This window comes from Macaca fascicularis, chromosome 20, assembly GCF_037993035.2.
Source record: "Macaca fascicularis isolate 582-1 chromosome 20, T2T-MFA8v1.1".
NCBI lineage: Eukaryota > Metazoa > Chordata > Mammalia > Primates > Cercopithecidae > Macaca > Macaca fascicularis.
Window position 1 is genome coordinate 11129670 of NC_088394.1, and position 27824 is coordinate 11157493.

The following is a 27824-nucleotide window of genomic DNA, read 5'->3' on the forward strand; positions in this document are numbered from 1 at the left end:
GTAATAATCAATAATGTGACAGGATCAAAACCTCTCATATTGATATTAACATTGAACATGAACGGATGAAATACTCCACTGAAAAGAGAGACTGATGGAATGGATTTTCAAAACCCATCAACCAAGTATATGCTGCTTACCAGAAACTCATCTTAAATGGTAAGACACATTTAGACTCAAGTTGAAGGGGCAGAAAAAGATATTCTGTGCAATGGAAACCAAAATTGAGCAGGAGCAGCTATACATATCTCACATACGATTAGCTTTGAATCAAAAGCAGTAAAGAAAGACAAACATCATTATTTGGGGTCATTTCAAAAAGAGGATATAGCAATCCTAAATATGCATGCACTCAACACTGGGCCACCCAAATTCATTAAATATTACTGTAGTTAAAGAAAGAGATAGACAGCTGAACAATAATGGTAGGGAACAACACCACACTCATACTAGAAACTGATAATCTGATCCTAAAATTTATATGGAAATTCAAGGGACCCACAATAGCCAAAACAGTCTTCTCCAAGAATAACAAAGTTGGAGGACTTACACATCCTGAATTCCAAACTCCTCACAAATGACAGTAATCAAGATAGTGTGGTACAGACCTATACACAAATGTAATAGAATTGTGAACCCAGAAATATACCTTCTCATTTAAAGTCAATTTGTTTTGTATAAAAGTGTCATAAGAAAGGAAAGTAACGGTGTTTTAAAATTGTGCTGGAACAATTGGATGTCCACATCAGTCATAGAGACCCTAACCCTGTGGCACTAGAGGAATTAAAGACACATACATAGAAATACAGAGTGTGGAGTGGGCATCAGGGGGCTGACAGCCTTCAGAGCTGAGAGCCACGAACAGAGTTATTTATTGACAGCAAGCCAGTGATAAGCATTGTTTCTATAGATTATAGATTTAACTAAAACAGGAAACAAAGGGATGGGCTCTGGCTAGTTATCTGCAGCAGGAACATGTCCTTAAGGTACAGATTGTTCATACTATTGTTTATGGTTCAGGAATCACTTAAGTGGTTTTCTGCCCTGGGTGGGCCAGGTGTTCCTTGCCCTCATTCTGGTATACCAACAGCCTTCAGCGTGGGCATCATAGCTATCACGAACATGTCACACTGCTGCAGAGATTTTGTTTATGTCCAGTTTTGGGGCCTGTTTATGGCCAGATTTGGGGGCCTGTTCCCAACATGTCCCCCTTTTTTGTTTTTGCAAGACGATGAAAGCAAAGGTGGCTTTATCACGGTGAGCTGCTTCTCTCAGGAGTCAGGATCTGCATCTGCAGACTATACAAAGACAACACAGATTAAAGGCACAATCATTATTGAAATCACAGAGCCTCCAAGTGTTTTTATCCATTTTAATGGGTTAATAGCTGCTAATCTGTCTGCAGCTCCTTCAAGCACTCTAGCTCCTGGTATTAAGGTTAGGTGTGCCTGGGGTGCTTTAAATATTTGTTCTTTTAATTTTGCAATATCCAAAAACAAGTTTGTAGAGGGTCCTTCTAGATGCCTTTTTATTCTTTCCCAAATTTTGATCCTATTAAGAGCCATTTATAGTTTCCACAAATCCTTGTGTTTAGCTCCTAGAGCAGGCCATATCATTTGAGGTTGAGGTGCCACTATACTGCCATGTTTCCAGATAATAGGAACTCTTGTCATTCTTGTTACCATTTCTGCCATCTGACCACTTTGTTCAGACCAGCTGAACATAGTGTGACCATGGCATGCTGACTGAGAGGTACAATTCATGCTAAACATCCCCTTCAGGGACCAATCAATAATGATTCCATGGGAATCATTGCGCAGCACGTCTGCCTGTTCTGCAATGCAATTGTCCCGAACAAGTACGTTCATTTTTTTGGGCCAGGTCCAATTCTGTTTACAAATAGGACCAGAAGGCACGTGTAACTATGTCATCTAGTAATTATGTCTAGGCACTATTGCCAGCCAAGATTGATAGCGAGGGGGTAAGCAACTAGTGGCCTTTCCCAAACAGATAGGTGAATGTTCAAATCCTAAAGAAATATTCGTAACAGCTCCTTCCTCATGTGGGTGAGACGGACCTCTATCATCTGTACGACCAAGCATCCAAGAGCTGTCATTAGTGTATACCTCCACTGGGGGGTCCAGCCAAGTTACAGGCTGTAAAAATGGTGGAAAAGGTAAATATGCCCAATGACTATAGTTGTTGTCTGTGTCAGCCCTTGCTAAAGGAATACTCAGGGCAATGGTGGTCACCGCTGTCATAGCTATCATTAAATTACTCATTGTGACTGGTTGTCCCACTTTCTTCAGGTTTTCTTCTGCCATCTCTGACAGCTTCTTGATCTGTCCCCAGGTAGGTGGCTGCATTCAACAGGTGTTGCTTGTGACAGTTGGGGTCCTCCTCAGTGTCAGTCTTAACATGACTGCAACTGGTGGGTCTTTGAGATCCTCCCAAAACGTCTTCCTGAGTATCTGGCTCATAGTAAGGCTTTAGGTGTCTCAGTGGCACCCAGATTGGCTGTTGATTCGGTCCTGGCAAAACACAAGCATAACCTCTACCCCAAGTTATTAATTTACTTGGGGTTAAATAATTAGTTTCCCAATTTTTTGTTATTGGATCTCTCCACCAAACCAGTTGTTCTGCTTCTGTCTTTGCAGCTGGTTTCTGTAAGTGCTGTTCAGCTGCTGATAGCATCTGGCCTTTAGGAAGGCTCAAAAAATTTAGTTGATAATGCTAGATTCAATTGCATATGTGGTGTCCTGTAGTCCCTGTTTCCCCACTTTTGCTTTTGCAACTGCTGTTTCAGGGAGAGATTCATTCATTCCACAGTGGGTTGTCCTTGAGAGTTACATGGGATGCCAGTAATGGGTTTAATATTCCATATAGAGAAAAATATAGCTAGAGCTTGGTTAGTGTAGCCTGGGGCATTTTCCATTTTAATAGAGACTGGAATGCCCGTCACCGCAAAACACTGCAAAGGTGACATTTAACACAGGCAGAAGACTGTCCTGATTGGCATGTAGCCCAGACAAAGTGAGAAAAGGTATCTACACATACATGCACATAAGCTAGTCTCCCAAATGAGAACATGGGTGACATCCATTTGCCAAAGACAATTAGGTTCCAGTCTGCAAGGATTAACTCCTCCTGTAAAAGATGAGGAATGTACCATTTGGCAAGTTGGGCATCGCTGGATAATAGCTTTAGCTTCTTTCCAGGTAATGCTATATCTGCGTTTGAGACCAGAGGCATCAACTTGGGTTAAATTGTGAAAGTGTCTGGCATTAGATATTGCAGTAGCAACTAGGCAATCAGCCATTTGATTCCCTGCAGTCAAAGGTCCTGGAAGAGGTATATGAGTCCTAATGTGAGTGATGTAAAAGGGTGCATTCTACTCCTAACTGCTGTTTGCAGTTGGGAAAATAGTCAGTTGTTCATCTATATGAAATCATAACTGAGCGTTTTCAATTAATTGTGTGGAATGAACCACCTATGAAGAATCAGAAATCACATTAATAAGTATATCAAAAGCGGTCAATACCTCAATTATAGCTACAAGCTCTGCTTTTTGAGCTGAAGTATAGGGTGTCTGAAAAACTTTACCTTTCAAGCCAGAATAAGAAATTTACCATTACTAGATTCATCTGTGAAGACATTTTGAGCACCCTCAGTTGGCTTAAATTTAGTTATTTTAGGGAGAATCCAATTAAATTTGAAAATTTTCAAAAATTGGAACAGTTTTGTTTTAGGAAAATGGTTATTGAGAATACCCACAAAGTTAGCTAAATGGGTTTGCCAAGTAGGACTATTTATAAAAGCTTGCTGTATTTGTGCCTTCATAAGAGGGGCAGTAATTTTTCCAGGATTATATCCATGTAATTTAACAATCCGAGTTCTCTCATTTCCTTTCGTAATAGCGATTTGATCTAAATGAGGAGTTAGAGTCCGTGAATTAGTATGTGGAAGAAAAAACCACTCTGCAAGATCGTGCTCTTAAGCAGTAACACCAGTAGGTGAATCTGAGTTGAAAAAATTAGCAAATCTAGAGTCTTCTCTGGATCTTTTCTACTTATTTGAGCCTTATGCATGTGCTTCTCAATTAGCTGTAACTGTCTCAGCCTCCTTTGTTAATTGCTGAGGGCTACTGAGACTAGGATCTCCTCTAAGGATAGAAAACAGATTACTCATGGCATAGGTAGAAATGCCTAGAGCAGATTATATCCAGTTAATGTTCCCTAGTAATTTTTGAAAGTAATTTTTGAAACATTTAATGTTTTCAATTGATCTCTATGGTTACTTTCTGTGGCACTATTGTGTCATTTACTAAGGTCCCCAAGTAGAAGTAAGGAGCAGTAGTCTGAATTTTGTCAGGAGTTATAGTTAAACCAGCGTAAGCAATCGCAATTTGCACGTGATCATAAGATTGGAGTAATAATTCTCGAGTGGGGTCAGCACAAAGTATATCATCCATATAATGAATAATGTAACACTGTGAACATTGTTTATGAGTAGATTCAATTGCTTGCCCTACATACGTCTGGCAAATTGTTGGACTGTTTAACATGCCTTGTGGCAACACTTTCCAATGAAAACGCTTAGCAGGCTGCAGGTTGTTTAGTGCAGGAATTGTAAATGCAAACCATTCAAAGTCTTGCTCAGCTAAGGGGATAGTAAAGAAACAGTCTTAAATCTATGACTGTTAAAGGCCAGTTTTCCAGAATCATAGCAGGAGAAGGCAATTCTGGCTTTAATGCCCCCATAGGTTGTATAACTGATTTAATGGCCTTGAAGTCAGTTAACATTCTCCATTTACCTGATTTTTTCTTAATTATGAAAACTGGAGAATTCCAAGGGGAAATTGTTGGAGCTATGTGTCCTTTTTCTAATTGTTCAGTAACTAAGTCCTCTAAAGCCTCCAGTTTCTCTTTGCTCAGCGGTCATTGTTCTATCCAAATTGGCTTATCTGTTAACCATTTTAAAGTATAGGTTCTGGAGGCTTAACAATGGCCGCCATCAAAAATGATATCCTAAACCTTGGCGGAAACTTTGTCTTTCCGCTTGAAGCGGTTCCTTCAAACCTTGCAAAATTTTTCCAGCCCCATACCAGGGACATACTCCGTTTCATGCATCATATGTTGACTTTAAGGGCTATATAATTGCTCTGGAATTAGAATTTGTGCTCCCTATTGTTGTAATAAATCTCTCCCCCATAAATTTATAGGTATAGAAGTTACAATTGGTTGAATAGTCCCAGGTTGTCCATTGGGCCCTTCGCAATGCAAGATACAACTACTTTGATATACTTTAGGTGCTTTACCAGCTTCAACTGTGTTAAATTGAGCAGTTTGAATTGGCCACGCAGACAGCCAGTGCTGTAGAGAAATGAATGAAATGAAATATCCGTTCCTGTGTCTACCAAACCTTTGAACGTCTTTCTCTGAATAGTTACTTCACAGATAGGACATTTGTCAGTAATTTGATTCACCCAGTAAGCTGCTTTGCCGTGTTTATTTGTGTTTCCAAATCCTCCTGTTCGTTTAGTTTCACTTTTCCCCATTTCCACATACGGCACAATCAGGAGCTGTGCTATATGCTCTCCTGGCTCTGCTTTCCAGGGAACAGAAGTAGATATAACAATCTGAATTTCCCCATTGTAATCTGAATTAATGACTCCTGTATGTACTTGCACTCCTTTTAAATTTAAACCAGAGGCCGGGCACAGTGGCTCACGCCTGTAATCTCAACACTTTGGGAGGCTGAGGTGGGCGGATCATGAGGTCAGGAGATCAAGACCATCCTGGCTAACATGGTCTTGATCTCTACTAGAGATCTACTAGTAGAACTCCATCTCTACTAGAAATACAAAAAGTTAGCCGGGCGTGGTGGTGGGCATCTGTAGTCCCAGCTACTCAGGAGGCTAAGGCAGGAGAATGGCGTGAACCCGGGAGGCGGAGCTGTCAGTAAGCCGAGACCTTGCCACTGCACTCCAGCCTGGGTGACAGAGCGCAACTTCGTCAAATAAATAAATAAATTTAAACTAGACCTACCTAGAAGTAATCCTACCGTCCTGACTGCTGGCATCATCTAACTGGAGACAGTAACATTCTTTAACAGTCCTATTACAAAAAGAGAACCTGGTCTATATTGATTAATAACTTGTTTAAATTCTTTAAGTATTTTAAAAGGAAAAGGCTCAAAAGCAGCTGTAGTATTTCCCTGTTGATCTGGGTGGTGTATTCTAACAGGGAACTGCGAAGCCTCTGTATCACCCTCTTGTCTAGCTTACTGAATTCCTGAATAGAACTGAGAGTGGTCGCTTGAGGCGCTGCCTGAACAGTTACTGTGGCAACTACTTTTCACCCACTGTCCTCTGGAAAAGAAAGATCTGGAGGGTCAGGCCACTCTTTTTCTTCAAAATAATGAGGAGGTACAGAAGGGTAGGGACAAACCTCTCCCTCCTTTGCTGCTTTAGTTTTAGCTGGTCAACAGACCTGCTCTGTCACCTCTTACGTTACTTTGTTATACCCTCCTTCCTCCTCATCAGTGTGAAAAGGTTCCAAGGTGGAACGAACCAGAGCCCACACTTGTCCCATTGTGTTATCCTGATGCTTCTAAGCTCCCCTTCTTACTCACCACAGGGATTGCTTAAGAGTACTCGGGTGTCCTCCAGCATAGTTCCACGTTCTCCAACCATTGCTCTGGCGACCCTTCAACCTGGGTTCAAGCCCCACATATGGGCACCACTTGCTGAGACCAGCTCAGTCATGGAGACCCTAACCCAGCGACACTAAAGGAATTAAAGACACATAGAAATATAGAGTGCAGAGTGGGAATTGGGGCTGACAGCCTTCCTAGCTGAGTGCCACAAACACAGTTTTATCCACATATTTATTTACAGCAAGCCAGTGATAAGCATTGTTTCTATAGATTATAATTTAACTAAAACGGAAAACAAAGGGGTGGGCTCTGGCTAGTTATCTGCAGCAGGAACATGTCTTTAAGGCACAGATGGCTCATGCTGTTGTTCACGGTTCTGGAACACCTTAAGGGATTTTCCGCCCTGGATGGGCCAGGTGTTCCTTGCCCTTATTCTGATAAACCAACAACGTTCAGTGTGGGCGTCATAGCCATCACAATCATGTCACAGTGCTGCAGAGATTTTGTTTATGTCCAGTTTTGGGGCCTGTTTATGGCCAGATTTGGGGGCCTGTTTCCAACAGACCCCTATCTCTCACCATATGCAAAACTTAACGAAAATGGATCAAAAACCTAAATATAAGCACTTACAAAACTTCAAAATTCTTAGGACCTTGGATTAGGCTGTGATATCTTTGCTAAAAACACATGTAAATGTGTTTTCAAATCTTTAGAAATTATGCTTTATGAAAATTTTACACTGTTTTCAAAGCATGCCATCAAGGAATAGGAAGGATAATCCATAGAATATGAGGGAAAGTTTATAAATTATATCTTATAAGGGACTTAATCTAAAATATATAAGGAACTCTTACAAGCCAGTAATAAAAAGGCAAATAACACAGTTTTTAAATTCTCAAAGAATCTGCATAGACATTTATCTAAAGAAGATGCACAAGCCTCCAAGAAGTACATGAAAAGATGCTCAGCATCATTAGCCATCAGGTAAATGCAAATCAAAATAGCAATAAGGCACCACATCAGTTGCAACAGGATAACTATACTAAGACAAACAGATAAAAAGTGTTGGTGAAAAGGGTGTTAAAATTGGAACTCTCATTCACTGCTGGTGTGAGTGTAAGTTGTTCCAGACATTTTGGAAAACAGTCTTGGTAGTTTCTCAGAAGGTTAAATCTAGAGTTACCACATGACCAAATAATTCTGCTGCTAGGTGTATAGAACAAAGAAACATGAAAACATTATGTCCACATAAAAACTTGTACATGAATGTTTATATCAATTTTTTTTTTCTTTTTTTTTTGCGACTGTTTCGCTCCTGTGTTCCAGGCTAGCGTGCAATGGCTCAGTCTTGGCTCACTGCAACCTCTGCCTCCCGGGTTCAAGTGATTATCCCACCTCAGCCTCCTGAGTAGCTGGGATTATAGGCGCCTATCACCATGCCCGGCTAATTTTTTTTTTTTTTTTTTTTTGGTATTTTTAGTAGAGACGAGATTTCACCATGTTGGCCAGGCTGGTCTTGAACTCCTGACCTCAAGTGATCCACCCGCCTCGGCCTCCCAAACTGCTGGGATTACAGGCGTGAGCCACTGTGCCTAGCCAGAAATCTTTAAAGGTAGTCAGTTCCATGCAATTGTGAAGCAGAGTCAGATCTTTAAAAAAAAAAAAAAGACACCTTAATATTAAATAATGTAGAAACAATAATGTAAATTAAGGTTTTAATATGTCATGTATAAGTAATGTAAATGGATTAAATTCTGTTGAAAGACATTAGGTGAAAATTTTTGGGTATTACAAGAAACAAATTGATAAAAGTTAAAGGTAGGCCGGGTGTGGTGGCTCACATCTGTAATCCCAGCACTTTGGGAGGCTAAAGTGGGCAAATCACCTGAGATCGGGAGTTTGAGACCAGCCTGACCAGCATTGAGGAACCCCATCTGTATTAAAAATACAAAACTAGCCAGGCGTGGTGCCACACGCCTGTAATCCCAGCTACTCGAGAGGCAGGAGAATCACTTGAACCTTGGAGGCAGAGGTTGTGATGAGCCGAGATTGCACCATTGCACTCCAGCCTAGGCAACAAGAGTGAAACTCCGTCTCAAAAAAAAAAAAAAAGTTAAAGGTAAAGGATGGTCAACATCATATTCAGTAGAATTTATATCATCATAAAACAGATGAAAAGTACAGATTAGATTATTTTATGATTTTAAAATGAAGTTAACAGTGAGGATACAGCCAAGCAATTGTACATCTGAGGGAAAAATGAAAATAAGTCCTTTCCTCTATGTGCTAAAATAAATTCTAGATGGATTAAGGACTTAAATTGTAAAAGACTTGAGAAAATATAATTAAAACTTGAGAAAATATAATTCATCTTTTGCAGTGTGTTTATAGGACAGTGTTTCCATCTCAAAGATCTGTGAGTTTTGCTTTATGTGACAGCAAAGAATTCAAGTTGGCTAAAGAGAGGAGTTCTGGTGATGGTAGGGATCCCCAATTAGTTTGGGTGGTTATTTTTTATTCTCAGCAATGAATTCAACTTCACTAAACAGTTTCAATGATAGGCAAACTATATAGTTAGAAATATTTAACTTACTTGCACCTTTTATTGGCAGTTTTGCTTGTCTCCCCTAAGCATTCTCATGCAGACGTTTTCCAGGTGAAATACCTCTCCTCAGAGCCGTAAGTTTAACCAGTTACGAAGTATGTAATGTTAATGACCATTTAGTTCATGTTTTTTATGAAGTTTAACAATAATGTACTCTGAGCTGGCACTCTGCAGTCCTACTGTATATTGTAATAATTGCACAGCTGTGGTATAGCACCATGTCCTTAAATGACTTACATCAGTGAAAGGCTTCTTTACCACCAGTAGGCTTCACTATTTCACACAACATCATGGGGTAGAGAAGGATGTCACAAGGAAGAGAGATGAAACTTTAACCATAAAAGAAAAAAAAATATTTAATTTGACTATATGAAAATTAGGAAGAGCCTGATAAGACACCTGTAACTCATATAACAAAGGATTGACGAAGGAATATGTTTTTGTTTTTGGTTTTTGTTTTTTTAAGACAACGTCCAACTCTGTTGCCCTGGCTAAAGTACAATTATGTGATCTCAGCTCACTACAACCTCCACCTCCTGGGTTCAAGTGGTTCTCTTGCCTCATCCTCCCAAGTAGCTGGGAATACAGGCGTGTGCCACCACGCCCAGCAAATTTTTGTAGTTTTTAGTAGAGACAGGGTTTCACCCTGTTGGCCAGGGTGGTCTCGAACTCGCCTCAGGTGATCCATTCACATCAGCCTCCCAAAGTGCTGGGATTACAGGCGTGAGCCACCACACCTGGCTGGAATATGGTTTATAATATGTTAAGTATGCTTTAAAAATGAGAGAGGAAAAACACCCCAAGAAGTCATGAGCAGGAAATAACCAGGAATTTTTACAGACAAGTAAACATAGCTAATAAACATAGGAAAAGATGACAGTAATTAGGGAAAGGCAAATTAAGACAATGAGAGCTAATTCTTTATCCAAGTAGATTGACTAAAATCAAGTCTGGCAGTACCAAGGGTTCAAGAGGATGTGGCTCAGTGGTAACTCTTATATATTGACTGTATAGATGCAAACTGGTAGAACTGCTCCAGGAAATAATTTGGCTTTCTTGAAAAGTTGAACATAGATACCTTATTAGTATCCAGAAATTCACCCAGGAAATGCTTACACATAAGCACCTTGAGACAGAAGTGTTCAGAATAGTGTTGTTGTGTCAGAACATCAACAAGAACTGGAGATGTAATCGCAGCACTTTGGGAGGCTGAGGCATGAGGATCACTTGAGTCCAGGAGTTTCAGACTAGCCTGGGCAACATAGTAAGACCCAATATCCACAAAATTTTTTTTACAAATTAGCCAAGTGTGGTGGTGCATGCCTGTAATCCCAGCCTCTTAGGAGGCTGAGGTGGGAGGATAGCTTGAGCCTGGGAGGTTGAAGCTGCCGTGAGCCATGCTGCACTCCAGCCTGGGTAACACAGCAGCAAGACCCTGTCTCAAAAAAAAAAAAAAAAAAGCAACTGGAGGTGACCCAAAGATCTTTCACAAATGATCAGATAAACAAATTTTGGAATATCTGCCCAATGAATTATTACAGTGCAAAGAAGAACATGAATTATTGCTATACAGAAGCACATGGATGAATTTTATACATATAACTGAAAAAACAAGTATTAGCTATAATTTGCTCAACAAAATTAAACAGTATATTTGTTTACATATGACATTTATGATGAAACTGTAGAAAAAGTAATAGAATTATAAACTAAGTTTAGGAAACTTCATCAGGATGGAGAAGAGGTGCAAGGGGCATTGTTTGGAGAAACATGAGTAAATGCAGGTTACTGATAGTATTCTACTTATTTGTTGTGGGTGTTTCAAAGATGTTCACTTTATTATACTTTGTAATTAACACATATTACAAGTCTTTTGTATGCATCAAATGTAGAGGTACTTTTTTACTCTAGAGCTTAAATTCCAGCACTTTTTACTAGTTTGGGCCTTTTCCAAAGGCCCTTAGAAGGGCCATAGTAACAATATGTTCGCGTGGTTGGACGTTTTCATCAGATTTACAATAGTAAGATATTTTAAGTATAGTCATTTAAGACCCCTGTCTCTCTTCACCTTGATTTCTTCTTTGTGTCAGCTGGCAGTAGAGTGGTTTCAGGCATTTTGTGATTGGTGGCTTTGTTTGTGTTTAGTGGGATGTGTTTGTGATTCAGAGTCATTTCTGGATGTAGGTAATTATAGCCTGTCAGCCTGATTGTGTTGGGAATGTGGTCTCTGGTGCCTGGCACCTGTAATATGTGAGTATTAGAGAAGCCAAAGTTTGAAATTTATGAAACCAGAGGTAATCAGGAAAAAATTCCCAATTATCTGATGTTTAAAATTTTAAGTATAGGATTTCGTTCTCATCAATTTCCAGTCAAAACAGCACTTTTCTCCTGTCAGAAATAACAACATAGCACATTCAATTATAAATTCACCATATTTTTATTTTCTTTTTTTTATAGGAATCCTGCTTTTTTTTTTTTTCTTTTTCTTTCTTTGAGACAAGGTCTCGCTCTGTCACCCATGCTGGAGTGCAGTGGTGCAATCACAGATCACGGCACTGTCTAATTCCTGGGCTCAAGTGAACCTCCTGCATCAGCCTTCTCAGTAGCTGGGACCACAGGCATGTGCCACACTTGGTTGAATTCTCCCTTTAAAATAATATAAGAATGTTTTTATTTGTAGGACACAAAACTGTAGCAGTGTCTTCAGGCAAAGCTGCTAGTTTTATGCATCATGATTATCAGTTTTAGCAAATACATCATTAAACCATGCTAGAGAAAAGATTTGATTTGTTCATTTTCTTTGGAAAATAGTACAAGAATTGTATTCACGAAGAGACAATCAAATAATACACAGTCCTATAGGAAAAATATAATTATATAGGCACATTAGGGTCTTAATTAATGAAGAGTGTTCTTCTGTTTTTCTGGATTTATTTAGTATACATATCAGGTTTGTTTGTTTGTTTAAGACAGAGTCTCGCTCTGTAGCCCAGGCTGGGGTACAGTGGCACTATCTTGGCTCACTGCAACCTCTGCCTCCTGAGTTCAAGTGATTCACTTGCCTCAGCCTCCCAGAAGGTGGGATTACAGGCATGTGCCACCACGCCTGGCTAAGTTTTGTATTTTTAATAGAGATGGTGTTTTGCCCTGTTGGCCAGGCTGGCCTGAACTCCAGACCTCAGGTGATCCACCTACCTTAGCATCCCAAAGTGCTAGGATTACAGGCGTGAGCCACTGCGCCCGGTTAGTTGGCTTGTTTATTTAAGCTGGAATGTTATGTATCTTAGTTCTTGTTTTATTTTATTTTATTTTTTTTTGAGACCATCTCACCCTGTTGCCCAGGCTGGAGTATAGTGGGGCGATGTTGGCTCACTGCAACGTCCACCTCCCAGGTTCAAGTGATTCTTGTGCCTCAGCCTCCCGAGTAGCTTGGGATTACAGGTGCATGCCACCATGCCTGGCTAATTTTTGTATTTTTAGTAGAGACAGGGTTTCATCACGTTGGCCAGACTGGTCTCGAACTCCTGACTGCAAATAATTCTTCCGCCTCGGCCTCCCAAAGTGCTGGGATTACAGGCATGAGCCACCACACCCGGCCACATTTATTTTAGAAACTTGAACATTAGGAAATCTTAAACAGATGCCATTATGTATAGAAAATGGAATGTTTTATACAAAACTTTTTTTTTTGTTTTTATGAATTAGTACAATTTAATCTTTAGATTATTTAAACTCTGACTTACCTTGATGAGTAAATAGTGAATGGTTATGGCACTGAGGTGATATAACAAGAAGTGGCTAGATAAAACTATCAAGTAGAGGCTTACTAGCAATACAGATTTTGAATTTATATAGTTTTGATTTATAGAAACAATAGAAATGATTTCTGTTTTCAGTGACATGAAAATGGATATAATTTTCATTAAGGTGATTATCTGGAGAGACAGTATCAATGTTATTTTAATATTCTAAATAAATAACTTTATTTCAGTAGTAAATAACTTTTATTCGCTAGAGGAATGCACTTAAATATGATGTCTTAAATTCCAGGATATGAAAGATGGCAAGTCCAGATAGAATTAAACGGAAGATATTAAAAGCAAAAAAAACAATGCCCCTAAGTTGCCGGAAGCAAGTAGAGATGCTGAATAAGTCCAGGAATGTTGAAGCACTGAAAACAGCAGCAATTGGGAGTAATGTTCCAAGTGGTAATCAGCGTTTCAGTCCTAGTGTCATAACTACCAAATGTAGCCCTTCTGAAAATGGTGCATCCTCATTGGACTCTAATAAAAATTCAATATCAGAGAAAAGTAACGTATTCTCTCAGAATTGCATAAAACCAGTAGAAGAAATCATTCATTCAGAAACAAAATTGGAACAAGTTGTTTGTTCGGACCAAAAGCCAAGTAAAACAACAGATTCCCCCAGCAAAGTCTTCATAGAAGAGGCAAAAGATTCACTGAACACTTCTGAAAATGATTCTGAGTGTCAGACAAATGTAACAAGATCCCTTTTTGAGCATGAAGGGGCTTGTAGTCTGAAGTCCAGTTGCTGTCCACCCAGTGTATTGAGTGGTGGTGTTCAGATGCCAGAGTCTACAGTAACCAGTACCGTGGATGATAAAACTGACCAGATGGTTTTCCATTTAGAAACAAACTCCAATTCAGAATCACATGGTAAAAGGCAAGGTGACAGCATTTTATGTTCAGAAGACTCAGGTTTTGTGCCTGTTGAGAAAACACCTAATTTAGTGAATTCAGTCACTTCTAACCACTGTGCTGATGATATTTTGAAAACCAATGAGTGTAGTAGAACCTGTCCTTCCAGTATTTCAAATTGTGAAAGTGCAGACTCAACATGGCAGTCATCACTTGACACTAATAACAACAGTAAGTATATACTTATGCACCTTTTAGAAAAATTAAAATAGTCACTTTTCCTTGGGGTATTTTAAAGTCTCAAATATACGAACAAGTAGAATATAGACAGGAAAAAGGTAAATGATGACAACAATATCACAGTATCTTGTTTCTGAAGCATTCTTGGTGAGGTGGGGGACAGGTATCCACTATATTAAAAGGGTAATTATTACAAAGAAGGAATCAATTACTTTTCCTTAAGTACAAAATATCAAAAGTGGTTTATAGCCATTATTTGGTTCATTTCATATACATCTCTTCTTATTTTGAAGTTTTATTAGATTAAGAAGGAGGCTAGTTTAAAGAGAGTGGGTTTTAAAAATTGTTGGTAACCCTATTTCTTTCTTTTTTTTCTTTTTTTTTTTCTTTTTTGAGATGGAGTCTTGCTCTGTCGCCCAGGCTGGAGTGCAGTGGCGCAGTCTCGGCTCACTGCAACCCCCACCTCCCAGGTTAAAGTGATTCTCCTGCCTCAGCCTCCTAAGTAGCTGGGATTACAGGTGGGCACCACTACGCCTGGCTAAGTTTTTTTTTTTTTTTTTGTATTCTTAGTAGAGATGGGGTTTCACCGTGTTGGTCATGCTGGTCTCGAACTCCTGACCTCGTGATCCACCCGCCTTTGCCTGTCAAAGTGCTGGGATTACAGGCGTGAGCCACCACACCCAGCCAACCCTATTTCTTTCTGTAGAATTGACCTGTAAATCACATGCTAAGTATAAGATGATAGATAATATATTCACACGTGTATATATGTTTGTGTAGAGAAAGAGAAGCACCCCAAATAGTAAAATGAAGTCCTTGGGTTATAACATCATTAAAATAGCAAAAGTGAATTTCATTTGAAGTAGGGTGTTTTGTTAATGAAATAGAAAAAAACTGATTTAATGCTATAAATGTTGTGTTCTTGTCTAGACTACAGAATGGTCTTTTAACAAGATGAATTTAAAATTACTTAATAACAGTATCATCTATTTAAAATATGTATAATACAACTGGCTGGGTGCGGTGGCTCATGCCTGTAATTGCAGCACTTTGGAAGGCCAAGGCAGGAGGATCGCTTAAGCTCTCCAGACCAGCCTGGGCAACAGATCCAAGACCTTGTCTCTTAAAAAAAAAAAAAAAAAAAAAAAAACACGCACTGTGCCTAGCAACTATAATCCCAGCACTTTGGGAGGACAAGGCAGGTGGATTATCTGAGGTCAGGAGTTCAAGACCAACCTGGCCAACATGGCGAAACCCCGTCTCTACTAAAAATACGAAAAAAATTAGCCAGGCATGGTGGGGGGCACCTATTATCCCAGCTACTCGGGAGACTGAGACAGGAGAATTGCTTGAACCTGGAGGGGCGGAAGTTGCATTGAGCGGAGATCGCGCCACTTTACTGTAGTGTGGGCGACAAGAGCGAGACTCCTTCTCAAAATGAAAAAAGAGTACCTTTATATAAAATAACGTAGAACCACTTAAGTCACTATAAATAGAGAATTAAATGCCATAATTTGTTAAGTTTTTGTTCGTATATTTGTATTGAATTATTAAGTAAGATTGAAGGGACAGTGTGTCTGAGACCAGAACCCTACCTAAGATAACTCATTTTTTTTTAAGATTAGTTTGTGGGTATGTTTTTATTCAATTGAACATTCTAAAAAATGCTGCAGTGTCACATTTTAGTTTTTCCATTTGCTCAGAGGGTCTCTAAGTTAGAGAATTCCTATTTCCTTCTCTTTTTTTCTTCCTTGAAACGGGGTCTCACTGTGTTGCCCAGGCTGGAGTGCAGTGGTCGAGGTGCTCACTGCCACCTCAACTTCCCAGGCTCAAGCAATCCTCTCACCTGAGCCTCCTGAGTAGCTGAGACTACAGGCATGTCCCACCATACCCAGCTAATTTTAAATTTTCTGTAGAGATGAATTTTCAGTATGTTGCCCAGGCTGGTTTTGAACTCCTGGCCTTAAGCCATCATCCCTCCTTAGCCTCCCAGAGTGCTGGGATTACAGACATGAGCCACCACGATGAACTTGTTTTTTTCTTTAAAATGTCTTTCTAATTTTTCCATCTCCTCAAGGCCATTATCAAAAGAAGAGGATGTTTTCAGAAAACAAAGAAAATGTTAAACGCGTGAAAACTTCAGAGCAAATTAATGAAAATATTTGTGTAAGTTTGGAAAGGCAAACAGCATTCCTGGAACAGGTAAAATATTGGGGCTTAAATAAAACTTTTACTTTTGATTAGTAAAACATGGTAAAAGTTAATTATCTGGTCTCCACAATGACATAACACAGACAACTTTGACTTGATGCAAAGCTGGTGTGTGAAAGCCAAGTTATCAGACAGACTGGGGAGAGAGAATTATTTACATCACCAAACAGCTCTGGTTTCTTGAAAATGTTCTCATGCAGAATAACCTAGGGATCATGTGTAGGTAGAGTCCTGTTGCAAAAAGAGAATGGGCTTTCAGTCAATATTACACTCAGATTTGTCTGTAAGTCAGACACTGCATGACCTTCAGCTTTGTTAAACAATCCAGTGTCTTTTGTACTAGTCATGGGGTTCTTAGATCTGCAGCTATATCCGTTTGTAGATCTCACCACAACCCAGAAGACTCAACCTGAAAGTCCATTGCAAAGTCCCTCTGCATTCAGGTTTCCTTGCCCTATTTTCCAAACTTAAACGGATATGGTGCATTATCTGACATTTTGCTTTATAGCATCATTAAATACACTTCTTGCTTTCATTGTGGCCTCATTTTACCTCATTGTACTACAGTCTCAATATGTGTCTGATCAATTTTTAGCTGAAGTGTAGCGTGTTTCAGTTCTAGTAGAATGGCTATACTCAGGACGGGTTCTGATGACCATGTTTTCCTATTTCACTACCACTAGAATGCCACCACTATAAATCATTATGTGGTAGACTAATGTCTTCCAGCTGTAATGGACCAAAATGTCCCCATCCAAACTGCCCTGCAACTGTTTCAGAAACAGAAACACTACTTTTGAAAACAGACCATTACAATTACATAGTTACATATGCTATGAATGTGTATTCTTCACCTAATAATAAGGGAAAATAAAGAGAAAGACTTATGCAGAACCAGCTTAAAGGGTGAGTCGGCAGTTTTTCCCGGTCTACCTTTTGGTTTTCTTCAAAGAAGACCAAAGGAGACACAATAAAAAATATGTAAGTGTTCTGTTGTTGGCAGGGAAAGGGTAGAAGTATGGTAAGCATAGATCCTAGCCCTAAGGACCAAGTTATTCAAGAAGAAGGTTGGGGATTCCAGCTGTGTCTTGTTTCCAGTAATTAGTAGCTGAAGTGAGAAGTAAGTTTGTGTTTGTTCATTTGTTTGAGGCAGAGTCTCACTTTGTCACCCAGACTGGAGTGCAGAGGCACAGTCTTGGCTCAGTGCTACCTCCCCCTCCTGAGTAGTTGGGACTAAGGTGTGCACTAGCACGCCCAGCTAATTTTTTGTGTGTATTTTTAGTAGAGACAGGTTTTGCCATGTTGGCCAGGCTGGTCTTGAACTGCTGATCTCAAGTGATCTGCCCGCCTCGGCCTCCCAAAGTGCTGGGATTACAGGTGTGAGCCACCGCACCCAGCCAGAAGTAAGTTCTGATGTGTACATAACCATCTCTAAATAGCTAGCTTTTCCTCACTTCTTATTCCTGTCCAAACAGTTATCTCTCTAAACCATATCTATATGTTTACTTTGTTTGAATCTCAATGAGATAGCCCTCCCCATCATTCTGACATTGTTCTCCCCTACTGAAAGAGTCCTACAGTGATCGTTTCTTAGCCTTTTGAGGTTTCATAAGGAGCATGGCCTGGTTAATTTCAGTTAAATTACTGAAGAGGAAGGGTTTTTCCTTTACAGTCTTAAGTTATTCACTCTACCCACTATCTCAGAAAGTTGGCACAGATTGGAGATAAGTTTATACTTTCTCCAAACTTCAGGCCAGTTTGGCTGCCATCTCTGCTTTGAAGCCAAGACTTCAATCTGATTCCCTGTTGATGGGCACATTACCATTGGTAAAAACATTTATGAGGTATTTGATGGAGGTTATTGTGTCTTCCTTTTGTATAAGGAACATTACCATTAAATTAGAACAAATGTGTAGTCTAACTGACAGGAGTTACCCCATGGTGGGTACTTAGTCTAAAATGATCAAATTTAAGGACCTGTCCCAATCTGAACCACCAGGGAGTACTTGTTTAAATTGTGGTTTCTTGAGCTCATAGTTGAAGACTGTTGTTTTAGGCTACTGCTTTCTCAAACGTACCTGATAAAAACAATTTGTAGTAACTATTTAGTATACACCTTTCCAGGCTCCTTTCCAAAAGATTGTGTTTGGTGGATCCAGGATGGGGCCTAGGAATTTGATTTTAACAACCATCCCCTGTGATTGTTCCTCACCAAGGATGAGGAATACTGTTAGAGAAACACTGTACAAAACAGTGTTTCCACGTTCAAAACATTTAGATCTGTTTCTCCAAGATTCATGTGGGTATGAGCTTCACATATTGAACCCAGCCAGTGAACTAACAAACATGTGATCATAAAACACCACACGAATAATAGGTAATGGTCATCGGTAAAAATAATAGTATTGGCCGGACATGGTGGCTCATGCCTGTAATCCTAGCACTTTGGGAGGCCAAGGCGGGTGGATCACTTGAGGTCAGGAGTTCAAGACCAACCTGGCCAACAATGGCGAAACTCTGTCTCAGCTAAATATAAAAATTAGCTGGGTATGGTGGAGCATGCCTGTAGTCTCAGCTACTAGGGAGGCTGAGGCAGGAGAATCACTTGAACCTGGTGGGTGGAGGTTGCAGTGAGCTGGGATCACGCCACTGCATTGCAGCCTGAGCGACAGAGTAAGACTCTGTCTCAAAAATAATAATAATAATATGTATTTCTAAGCCTTTTTTTAAACATAATACATTTTGAGCACATTCATTTGCTCACCTGTTTAAAAGTTATGAAAGTAAAGTGACAATCATGTCTAATAATGTAGAGAAATCATGGAAGAAATGTTAGTGAAGCAAGCATTAGAGAAGAGATCAAGTAGACAATGTTGAAGAGTGAGAACGCTTGGAAACAGGAAGGAAGAGCCTTGGGAATGATCAAAATTAAAGAATATAATCATCCAGGTGATATCAATATAAGAGTTTAACATGGGAACTATGTGTTCTGTTTTGAGCATCATGAAGCAAGATACTGGAGGAAAAAATATGTAAATATTTTAAATACGTTAAATGTAGCATAGCAGGTCATATTAACAAAGACTACATACACTGTGATGAAAATTGCTTACCAGAAGGATACACACTGAGTAAAAAACTACAGTGAATGTTTCTGAATGTATGGTTCAGCAGAGCTGCTCATATCAGTGGCATTGAAGTTATTTTCAATGTATGGCTCAGCAGAGCTGCTCCTATCAGTGGCATTGAAATTATTCTCCCTGAAAATGGGCCAGTCTGTTTTCAAAAAAAAAAGATAATGAAGTTTGTTAATTTTTCATATTATAACTACTACGATTTGTTAGAACGGCATGCATGATGCCAGATAACATTGGTAACTACATAATTGTCCTTGGCTTCCCCGCTACTTTTTTTTTTTTTTTTTTTTCTGAGATGGAGTCTCGCTCAGTCACCCAGGCTGGAGTACAGTGGTGTGATCTCGGCTCACTGAAACCTCCACCTCCCGGGTTCAAGCAGTTCTCCTGTCTCAGCCTCCTGAGTAGCTAGGACTATAGTCGCCTGCCACCATGCCTGGCTAATTTTTGTATTTTTAGTAGAGTCGGGGTTTCACCCTGTTGGTCAGGCTGGTCTTCAACTCCTGACCTCGTGATCTGCCCACCTCGGCCTCCCAGAGTGTTGGGATTACAGGCATGAGCTATTGTACCCTTCTTTCAGTTTTAGCACCATGCTCTAACTAGCTGAGCTAACCAGCCGATTGATATTTAAATTTTAACAATAAGAAAGCCACGCCCTAAAAAGTTATGGAAGTAGTGGTGATTATCTTGCATATTTATTTCTTTCATATCAATTCAGTGTTTTTTATTTTATGGTACTCTTTTGCGTATTACTTTATGTTCCTATAAAAAATCCTTTGAGTATCGCTTGTTCAACATTTGTTATATTATCTACTCATTTGTCAAGAAGGAAAATGAAGCTCAAAAATAATGCGACTGACTAAAGGTAGCTCATTAGTGGTAATGTCCAGTCTCACACTTGTGTAATTTGTTCTATATCTACTACAGACCAACCATTTTCATCAGGCTCTGGTTTTCAGATAAGTAGAGTTCCTTTATATGGAATACTAACTAGGAGTTATAGACATTAAAAAATATAAATGGTATATAGTCTTTTAATTGTTTCTATAATGTATAATATGGAATTCAAGTGGAACTCTAGGAAACTAAAGTTAGCATTATGACAATAAATTTAATTTCTAACATGTCCAGTATACTTAAATATTGGGTGTGTTCTGAGTTTAATATTCAAGTTTTATAAAACTTAATGGTATAGTTATATAAACATACAAATATAAATAAATAAACTATAATTGGTTATAGTAAATCTGGAAAAGAGCATGGCTTTTTTTTTTAAGTAGAAAGTAAAATTGCTTCTAAATTTGAAACATGGGGTGTTTTGGTTTTTATTTTAAAATTCTAGGTCAGACATTTGATTCAACAGGAGATCTATAGTATAAATTACGAACTATTTGATAAGAAACTGAAAGAATTGAACCAACGCATTGGGAAGACAGAGTGCAGAAATAAACATGAAGGAATAGCTGATAAACTCTTGGTACGTTTTGATTTCATTTTAGTCCTTTTTAGGGGAGTAGGGGGTGTTCTTGCTCTGTTGCTCAGGCTGCAGTACGGTGGCTCACTGCAGCCTCTGCCTCCTGAGCTCAAGCAGTCCTCCCACCTCAGTCTCCAGAGTAGCTGGGACTACAGGCGCACAGCACCATGCCCTGCTAATTTTGGGGATTTTTTTGTAGAGATGAGGTTTTACCAGTTGCCCAGGCTGCCCTCGAACTCCTGAGCTCAAGTGATTCTCTAGCCTCAGCCCCGCAGAGTGCTGGGACTACAGGTGTGAGTCACCACACCTGGCCCATTTGAGTCCTTTTAAAAGGAAGAATTTGGTGGTATTTTTCATATTCGTAAAGGAAAACAGTAAGGGAAGACATACCTGATTCCTGGCCATTAGCCTAATGTAAGAACATATCATAGACAATGTAATTTATTATAGCTTAGCAATATTGGCTTTTGAGAAATATTCATAGAACTGTTAGGCATTCTGTGTCAATTGACAGGCTTAATACTTAGGCAATTTTGGCCGGGCGCAGTGGCTCATGCCTGTAATGCCAGCACTTTGGGAAGCCAAGGCGGGTGGATCACAAGGTCAAGAGATCGAGACCATCCTGGACAACATGGTGAAACCCAGTCTCTACTAAAAATACAAAAATTAGTTGGGCATGGTGGCATGTGCCTATAGTCCCAGCTACTTGGGAGGCTGAGGCAGGAGAATTGCTTGAACCAGGGAGGCAGACGTTGCAGTGACCTGAGATTGCACCACTGCACTCCAGTCTGCTGACAGCAAGACTCCATCTCAAAAAACAAAACAAAAAAATTACATAGGCACTTTCTTTTAAATCTAAATATATCCTCTATTAGAACTCATATAACCTGTTTCAAGCTTTTTTTTACTTTTTGTTTTCCTCTTCTAGGATTACTTGCTGACTGATGTTTTTACCCACATTAATTTTATTGTAGACCAGTTAGAAGTTTTGTTTTGTTTGTTTGTTTGAGATGGAGTCTTGCTCAGTCTCCCAGGCTGGAGTGCAGTGGTGCAATCTCAGCTCACTGCAAGCTCTGGACTACAAGTCCCAGTAGCTGGGACTACAGGCGCCCGCCACCACGCCTGGCTAATTTTTTTGTATTTTTAGTAGAGACGGGTTTCACTGTGTTAGCCATGATGGTCTCAATCTCCTGACCTCGTGATCTACCTGCCTTGGCCTCCCAAAGTGCTGGGATTCCAGACGTGAGCTACTGCCCTTGGCCTTTTTTTTTAAAAAAAAAAAAAACAAAAAACAGAGTCTCACTCTGTCGCCCGGGCTGGAGTGCAGTGGCGTGATCTTGGCTCACTGCAACCTCCACCTCCCAGGTTCAAGCGGGTGTCCTGCCTCAGCCTCCCGAGTAGCTGGGATTACAGGCCCCTGCCACTACATCCAGCTAATTTTTTGTATTTTTAGTAGAGATGGGGTTTCTCCATGTTGGTCGGGCTGGTTTCAAACTCCTGACCTCAAGTGATCCGCCCACCTTGGCCTCCGAAAGTGCTGGGATTACAGGCGTGAGCCATTGCGCCCGGCCAAAGTTTGAGATTTTTGTCTTCCTTAACTTTAATATTATAGAAGCATAGGCTGGGCATGGCGGCTCATGCCTGTAATCCCAGCACCGTTGGAGGCAGAGGCAGGTGGATCACCTGAGGTCGGGAGTTCAAAACCAGCCTGACCAACATGGAGAAACCCTGTCTCTACTAAAAATACAAAATTAGCCAGGTGTGATGGCACATGCCTGTAATCCCAGCTACTTGGGAGGCTGAGGCAGGAGAATGGCTTGAACCTGGGAGGCGGAAGTTGCAGTGAGTCGAGATCACACCATTGCATTCCAGCCTGAGCAACAAGAGCGAAACTCTGTCTCAAAAAAAAAAAAAAAATATATATATATATATATATAGCATAAAATGTTATTTCAAGCTTTTGCATATATTAGAATTTCTCATTTGGATAGATGCGTAAGTCTTACACAACTACTTTGGCAAATAATTGACCCTCCATCTCTATATGATATATAGCACTCTGGCTTAGTATTTATTTCTTTTCTTTTTTTCTTCTAGGCAAAAATAGCAAAACTTCAAAGACGTATTAAAACAGTATTATTATTTCAAAGGAATTGTTTGAAACCAAACATGTTAACCAGTAATGGAGCCTGTAAGGTTTGTATAAACACACAGGAATTTTAGTAATTTAGTTGACTCATATAAGCGGTTTGATTATAAGAAATGAATATATTTCCAAGCTAGGACAGAAGGTGTAAAGGTAAGTAAGTTTTTACTTAGAGTGTTCCCATGAATCTGTCTCTGGAGAAGACACCCTTAGGTAGTAAATGCCACTTGTATTTCTGTAGTAAAGGGAGCAGAATGAGGATTGGTGATTGCCAAGATTGTCTTCCCCCACCCCCATTTTATCATGAAAAGTGTCAAATATGTACAGCGAAGTTGAAATTACTTATTTTTAATTATAGTTTAAGTTCTGGGGTACATGTGCAAAATGTGCAGTTGCATTACATAGGTATACACATGCCATGGTGGTTTGTTGCACCTGTCATCTACATTAGGTATTTCTCCTAATGCTATCCCTCCCCTAGCCCCCCACCGCCCAACAGCCCCTGGTGTGTGATGTTCCCCTCCCTGTTTCCACATGTTCTCATTGTTCATCTCCTACTTATGAGTGAGAACATGTGTTTAGTTTTCTGTTCTTGTGTTAGTTTGCTGAGAATGATGGTTTTCAGCTTCATGTCACTGCAAAGTACATGAATTCCTTTTTTTTTTTTGACTGCATAGTAGTCCAAATTATATACATGCCACTTTGTCTTTATCCAGTCTATCATTGATGGGGATTTGGGTTGATTCCTAGTCTTTGCTATTGTAAATAGTGCTGCAATAAATGTACATGTGCATGTGTCTTTATATTAGAATGATTTATAATCCTTTGGGTATATACCCAGTAATGGGATTGCTGGATCATATGGTAGTTCTGGTTCTGTAAATCCTTAAGGAATCACCACACTGTCTTCCACAATGGTTGAACTAATTTACACTTTCACCAACAGTATAAAAAGCATTCCTATTTCTCCACATCCTGTCCAGCATATGTTTCCCGACTTTTTAATGATCGCCATTCTAACTGGCATGAGATAGTATCTTACTGTGGTTTTGATTTGCATTTCTGTAATGACCAGTGATGAGCTATTTTTCATATGTTTGTTGGCTACATGAATGTCTTCTTTTGAGAAGTGTCTGTTCATATCCTTCACCCACTTTTTGATGGGGTTGTTTTTTTCTTGTAAATTTGAGTTCTTTATAGATTGTGGATATTAGCCCTTTGTCAGATGGATAGATTGCAGAAATTTTCTCCCGTTCTGTAGGTTGCCTGTTCACTCTGATGATAGTTTCCTTTGCTGTGCAGAATCTCTTTAGTTTAATTAGATCCCATTTGTCAAGTTTGGCTTTTGTTGCTGTTGCGTTTGGTGTTTTAGTCATGAAATCTCTGCCCATGCCTATGTCCTGAATGTTATTGCCTATGTTAAAAACAAGAGCTCGGAGTCGCAAAGAAAATGAGCACTCAAACAAAAGATTTCTCAGCAAGGTAAATTTACTTCCACAGAAAGGTGCTGTCTGCATCAGTGATGATCGCAAGAGCACACTGAACAAAGGAAAGCAGGGGTTTTTATTCCTAATGCCATTCCTGTTTCTGTGTCCTCCCGCCATTAATTGGGGTCGGATTGTACAATTCAAACTGATCCCAATTGACTAGATTTAGCATTTAGAATAGGACAAAGAACCAGGAAGTTTATTGTTTGTCCCTAACAACTTCAAGTAAGGTGGTGTGGGTCAGCTACAACCATGGTAAATGGAGGCATGCCTGGGCGTGTTAAAGGCAGGAAAGATTACTTACAAAATAGAATGAAGGACAAGGAGGGTGAAACCCTTTGAAGAGAAACTGTTCCTAATAATTTTCTCCCTCTGAGAATTTATACATTTTCTTCTTCAAACTTATTTAACATGTCTTGACTTTGCTGTTCTTTTTGATTGTCTAGAAGTAAAAGCTTGTCAGAATAGGGTGGAAAAGAAATGAAGTTTTAGTAGGGTCTGTTTTGTTTTTTGAGATGGAGCCTTGCTCTATCTCCCAGGCTGTAGTGCAGTGGCATGATCTCAGTTTACTGCAACCTCCACCTCTTGGGTTCAAGCCATTCTCCTGCCTCAGCCTCCCCAGTAGCTGGGATTACAGGCACACACCACCATGCCCTGCTAAGTTTTGTATTTTCAGTAGAGACAGGGTTTCAACATCTTGGCCAGGCAGTTCTCAAACTCCTGACCTTGTGATCCACCCGCCTCGGCCTCCCAAAGTGCTGGGATTACAGGCTTGAGCCACCGTGCCCAGCCAGTAGGGGCTGTTTTTATAAGTTATTGTTTTATTGAACTAATCCATGAATAGAAGGTATGATAGAGCAGCCAGTGGGAATGAGTACCCTAACTATAATTGCGAGGGAAGTAAAAATAGAAGCCGTGAGTCCTTTCCATTTACCAAACCACCTTTCTAATCATCCTGTAAAGGGTCATTTACCCCAGAATTCCTGGTTTAACTCATTAGATAAGGAGGTGAGACCTTGTAGAGGTTTAGTGATTGTTCTATCAGGGGCTGTATTGTTAGGGATGAAGGTACAACATTGGGTTCCTATCATGATACAGACTCTATCTTTTTCTGCTAGTATCATATCTAGTGCCATCCTATTTTCACAGGCCATTTGGCTAGTAGGCCCTAATTGCTTAGCTATTCCTTTAATGGCATCCTTAGTATAACTGACAAATTGTTGTTGGTTATAGTAGATATAATTTATCAAATCCACGTTTTTATTAACAGTTACCCACCAGAACAAGGATTCAAACCTTGCAGCTGTTTAGTTTCATGTTTTAATTTATCTGGTACCCCTTGTGGGACTCCAATGGTATCTGTATAAACGTGAGAATCAAAAGATCCATGAGGGGCCTTTCTTGTTTTATGGTGTTGTTTTTCCTTTTTCTGGTTGATGGAATGCCAGGGTGAAAGGGATGGCCAATTGAATTAGAGTGCAAGTACTGCTCCAGTTGTTTGGCAGTGTCCAGTAAGGGTCCACCACAGTACCACCATACATCCACTCAAGGATGAGTAAGGGCAGAGTGATTGGTAAGCTCTTGGAAAGGCTTAAGCTCACTGCATCCCTTTAGGTCTCCAAGGAAGGCTCAATTTTCTCCCTGCCATGAGAGACACAAAGTAAAATTGGCATCAGAAGATGGAAGCTGGGTGGCCCTCAGGGACTGACCTACAGGGTGCTGGACTTCGGGGAATAACAGAGAAAGAGCTTGGCATGACTTATTACCCCAGGCTGTGGGGTGCTAGAAGAGAGCTACCATACAGTCCATGCCCGGTTGATTTGAAGGCCATGCGAGTAGAAAGGGGACAACCTGGGCCTCTGGCCTACCATGTGCACAAGTGTAACAACTGCTTTTGTTTAGAGTGTTAACAGAATATTCAGTTCATTCCATGCAGGCATTTGCTTCTTGGTATCGAGTCTCAATTGCTAAAGTCTGTTCTAAATCTTTTACTTTTACAATAGCTACTTTAGTTTTGTCATTGGGAAGGGGGTGAGGAGTGGCACCCACTATTTGATTTGGTGGATTTAGGGAAGGTGAAGTGGGAGGAGGTGGAGAATGGTGGACAAAATGTATTTCAAGGAGGCTATAGGGTCCCTTCCAGCAACATTTGCTCCTAAACCGTAGAGACAGCCTAAGGTGGGCTTAGGGTCAATGGAAGTAGAAGCAGTAGTGGAGATTAGGACTGGGTTACATTGGTAGGATTGACGATTAGAGGGGGTGGTTCATTTAGCGATGTGGAGATAAGGCTTTAGGGCGGCACAGGGACCTTCCGTGAAAGTCCAGCCTTGGTACTGAGTGGTCCAATAAAAATGTTCCCAAGAGCTACAGGATTTCAAGTACCATGCTAGATGGTCACAACGGTGAGAGTTAGGGGTGGGTTCTGTGTGTTCTAGAGGACCAGGGCAAAGAGACTTCCCTAAAGAGGCTAGTTACCTTTGGGTTTGTAGGTTCCCACAGGGCATAACAAGACAAGCATCAAATGTAATTGTTTGAGGAAATGATGATCGGGTTACTTTGATAATAAAATGTTCCTGGGTAGCTAACGGAAGAAAGAGGAAGCAAGTTAGACAGGTTAAGCTTTTCTGAATATTAGTTTGGAAGGTGTTGGCCCGGGAGTGATGACCCATGACTCCAAAGGGGGTGATGCCTTTTTCACCTGAGTGTGGTGGGTCTACCTTAACGGTCCAGACTGCTGTCTCAGTGGCTAGGAGCACTAGATAAGGTCCCTCCCAGGTTGGTTCGAGTTTTTCTTCTTTCCGGCTTTTGATGAGGACATAATCTCCAGATCGACATGGATGCACTGGGAGCTCAAGAGGTGGTGTTTGTGCTAAGAGACCCTGGGTCCTAAGAGAAGACAAAGTAGAACATAAACCAAATATATAATGTCTTTTTGAGGGGCAGTTCGAATTCCGAGCAAGGCAATGGGGAGACAGGTGGTCCAAGGCAATCAAGTTTTCAAAATCAATTTAAATGATTCTTTAAAGTTTGGATCATTTTTTTCTACCTTCCTTGATGAAGGTGGATGCCATGGAATATGTTATTCACAATTTATTCCTAGAGTTTGAGTAAGCCCTTTAACAATATTTGCAGTAAAGTGAATTCCATTATCTGAATCAATGTTTTTTATTATTTCAAACCTGGGTACAATATTTTCAATTAATGCCTTAACT

General features: G+C 40.0%; 1 protein-coding gene and 1 non-coding gene across 34 annotated transcripts in view; one reads left to right on the top strand and one right to left on the bottom strand.

Annotated features, from left to right (window-relative positions):
- The window catches only part of ATF7IP2 (activating transcription factor 7 interacting protein 2), an 89338-nt gene that overhangs the window by 30337 nt on the left and 31177 nt on the right, over window positions 1–27824 (top strand). For 24 of the 33 annotated variants that reach the window (XR_012429222.1, XR_012429228.1, XR_012429225.1 and 21 more), the window contains 5 exons: window positions 11720–11880; window positions 13313–14151; window positions 16238–16362; window positions 20848–20982; window positions 23077–23175. Coding sequence is in view for 24 of the 33 variants with exons in the window: in XM_065537282.2 (XP_065393354.1) it covers window positions 13323–14151; window positions 16238–16362; window positions 20848–20982; window positions 23077–23175 (1188 nt within the window). In the remaining 9 variants the exon portion in view is untranslated. The remainder of the gene's footprint in view (window positions 1–11719; window positions 11881–13312; window positions 14152–16237; window positions 16363–20847; window positions 20983–23076; window positions 23176–27824) is intronic. The other 9 variants (XR_012429229.1, XR_012429227.1, XR_012429221.1 and 6 more) reach the window with 1 other exon arrangement.
- On the bottom strand, window positions 26030–27486 carry LOC135968953 (uncharacterized). The gene is made up of 2 exons (XR_012429230.1): window positions 27088–27486; window positions 26030–26253 (listed from the first exon to the last, which is right to left on the bottom strand). It is a non-coding gene; the product is annotated as an uncharacterized protein (transcript).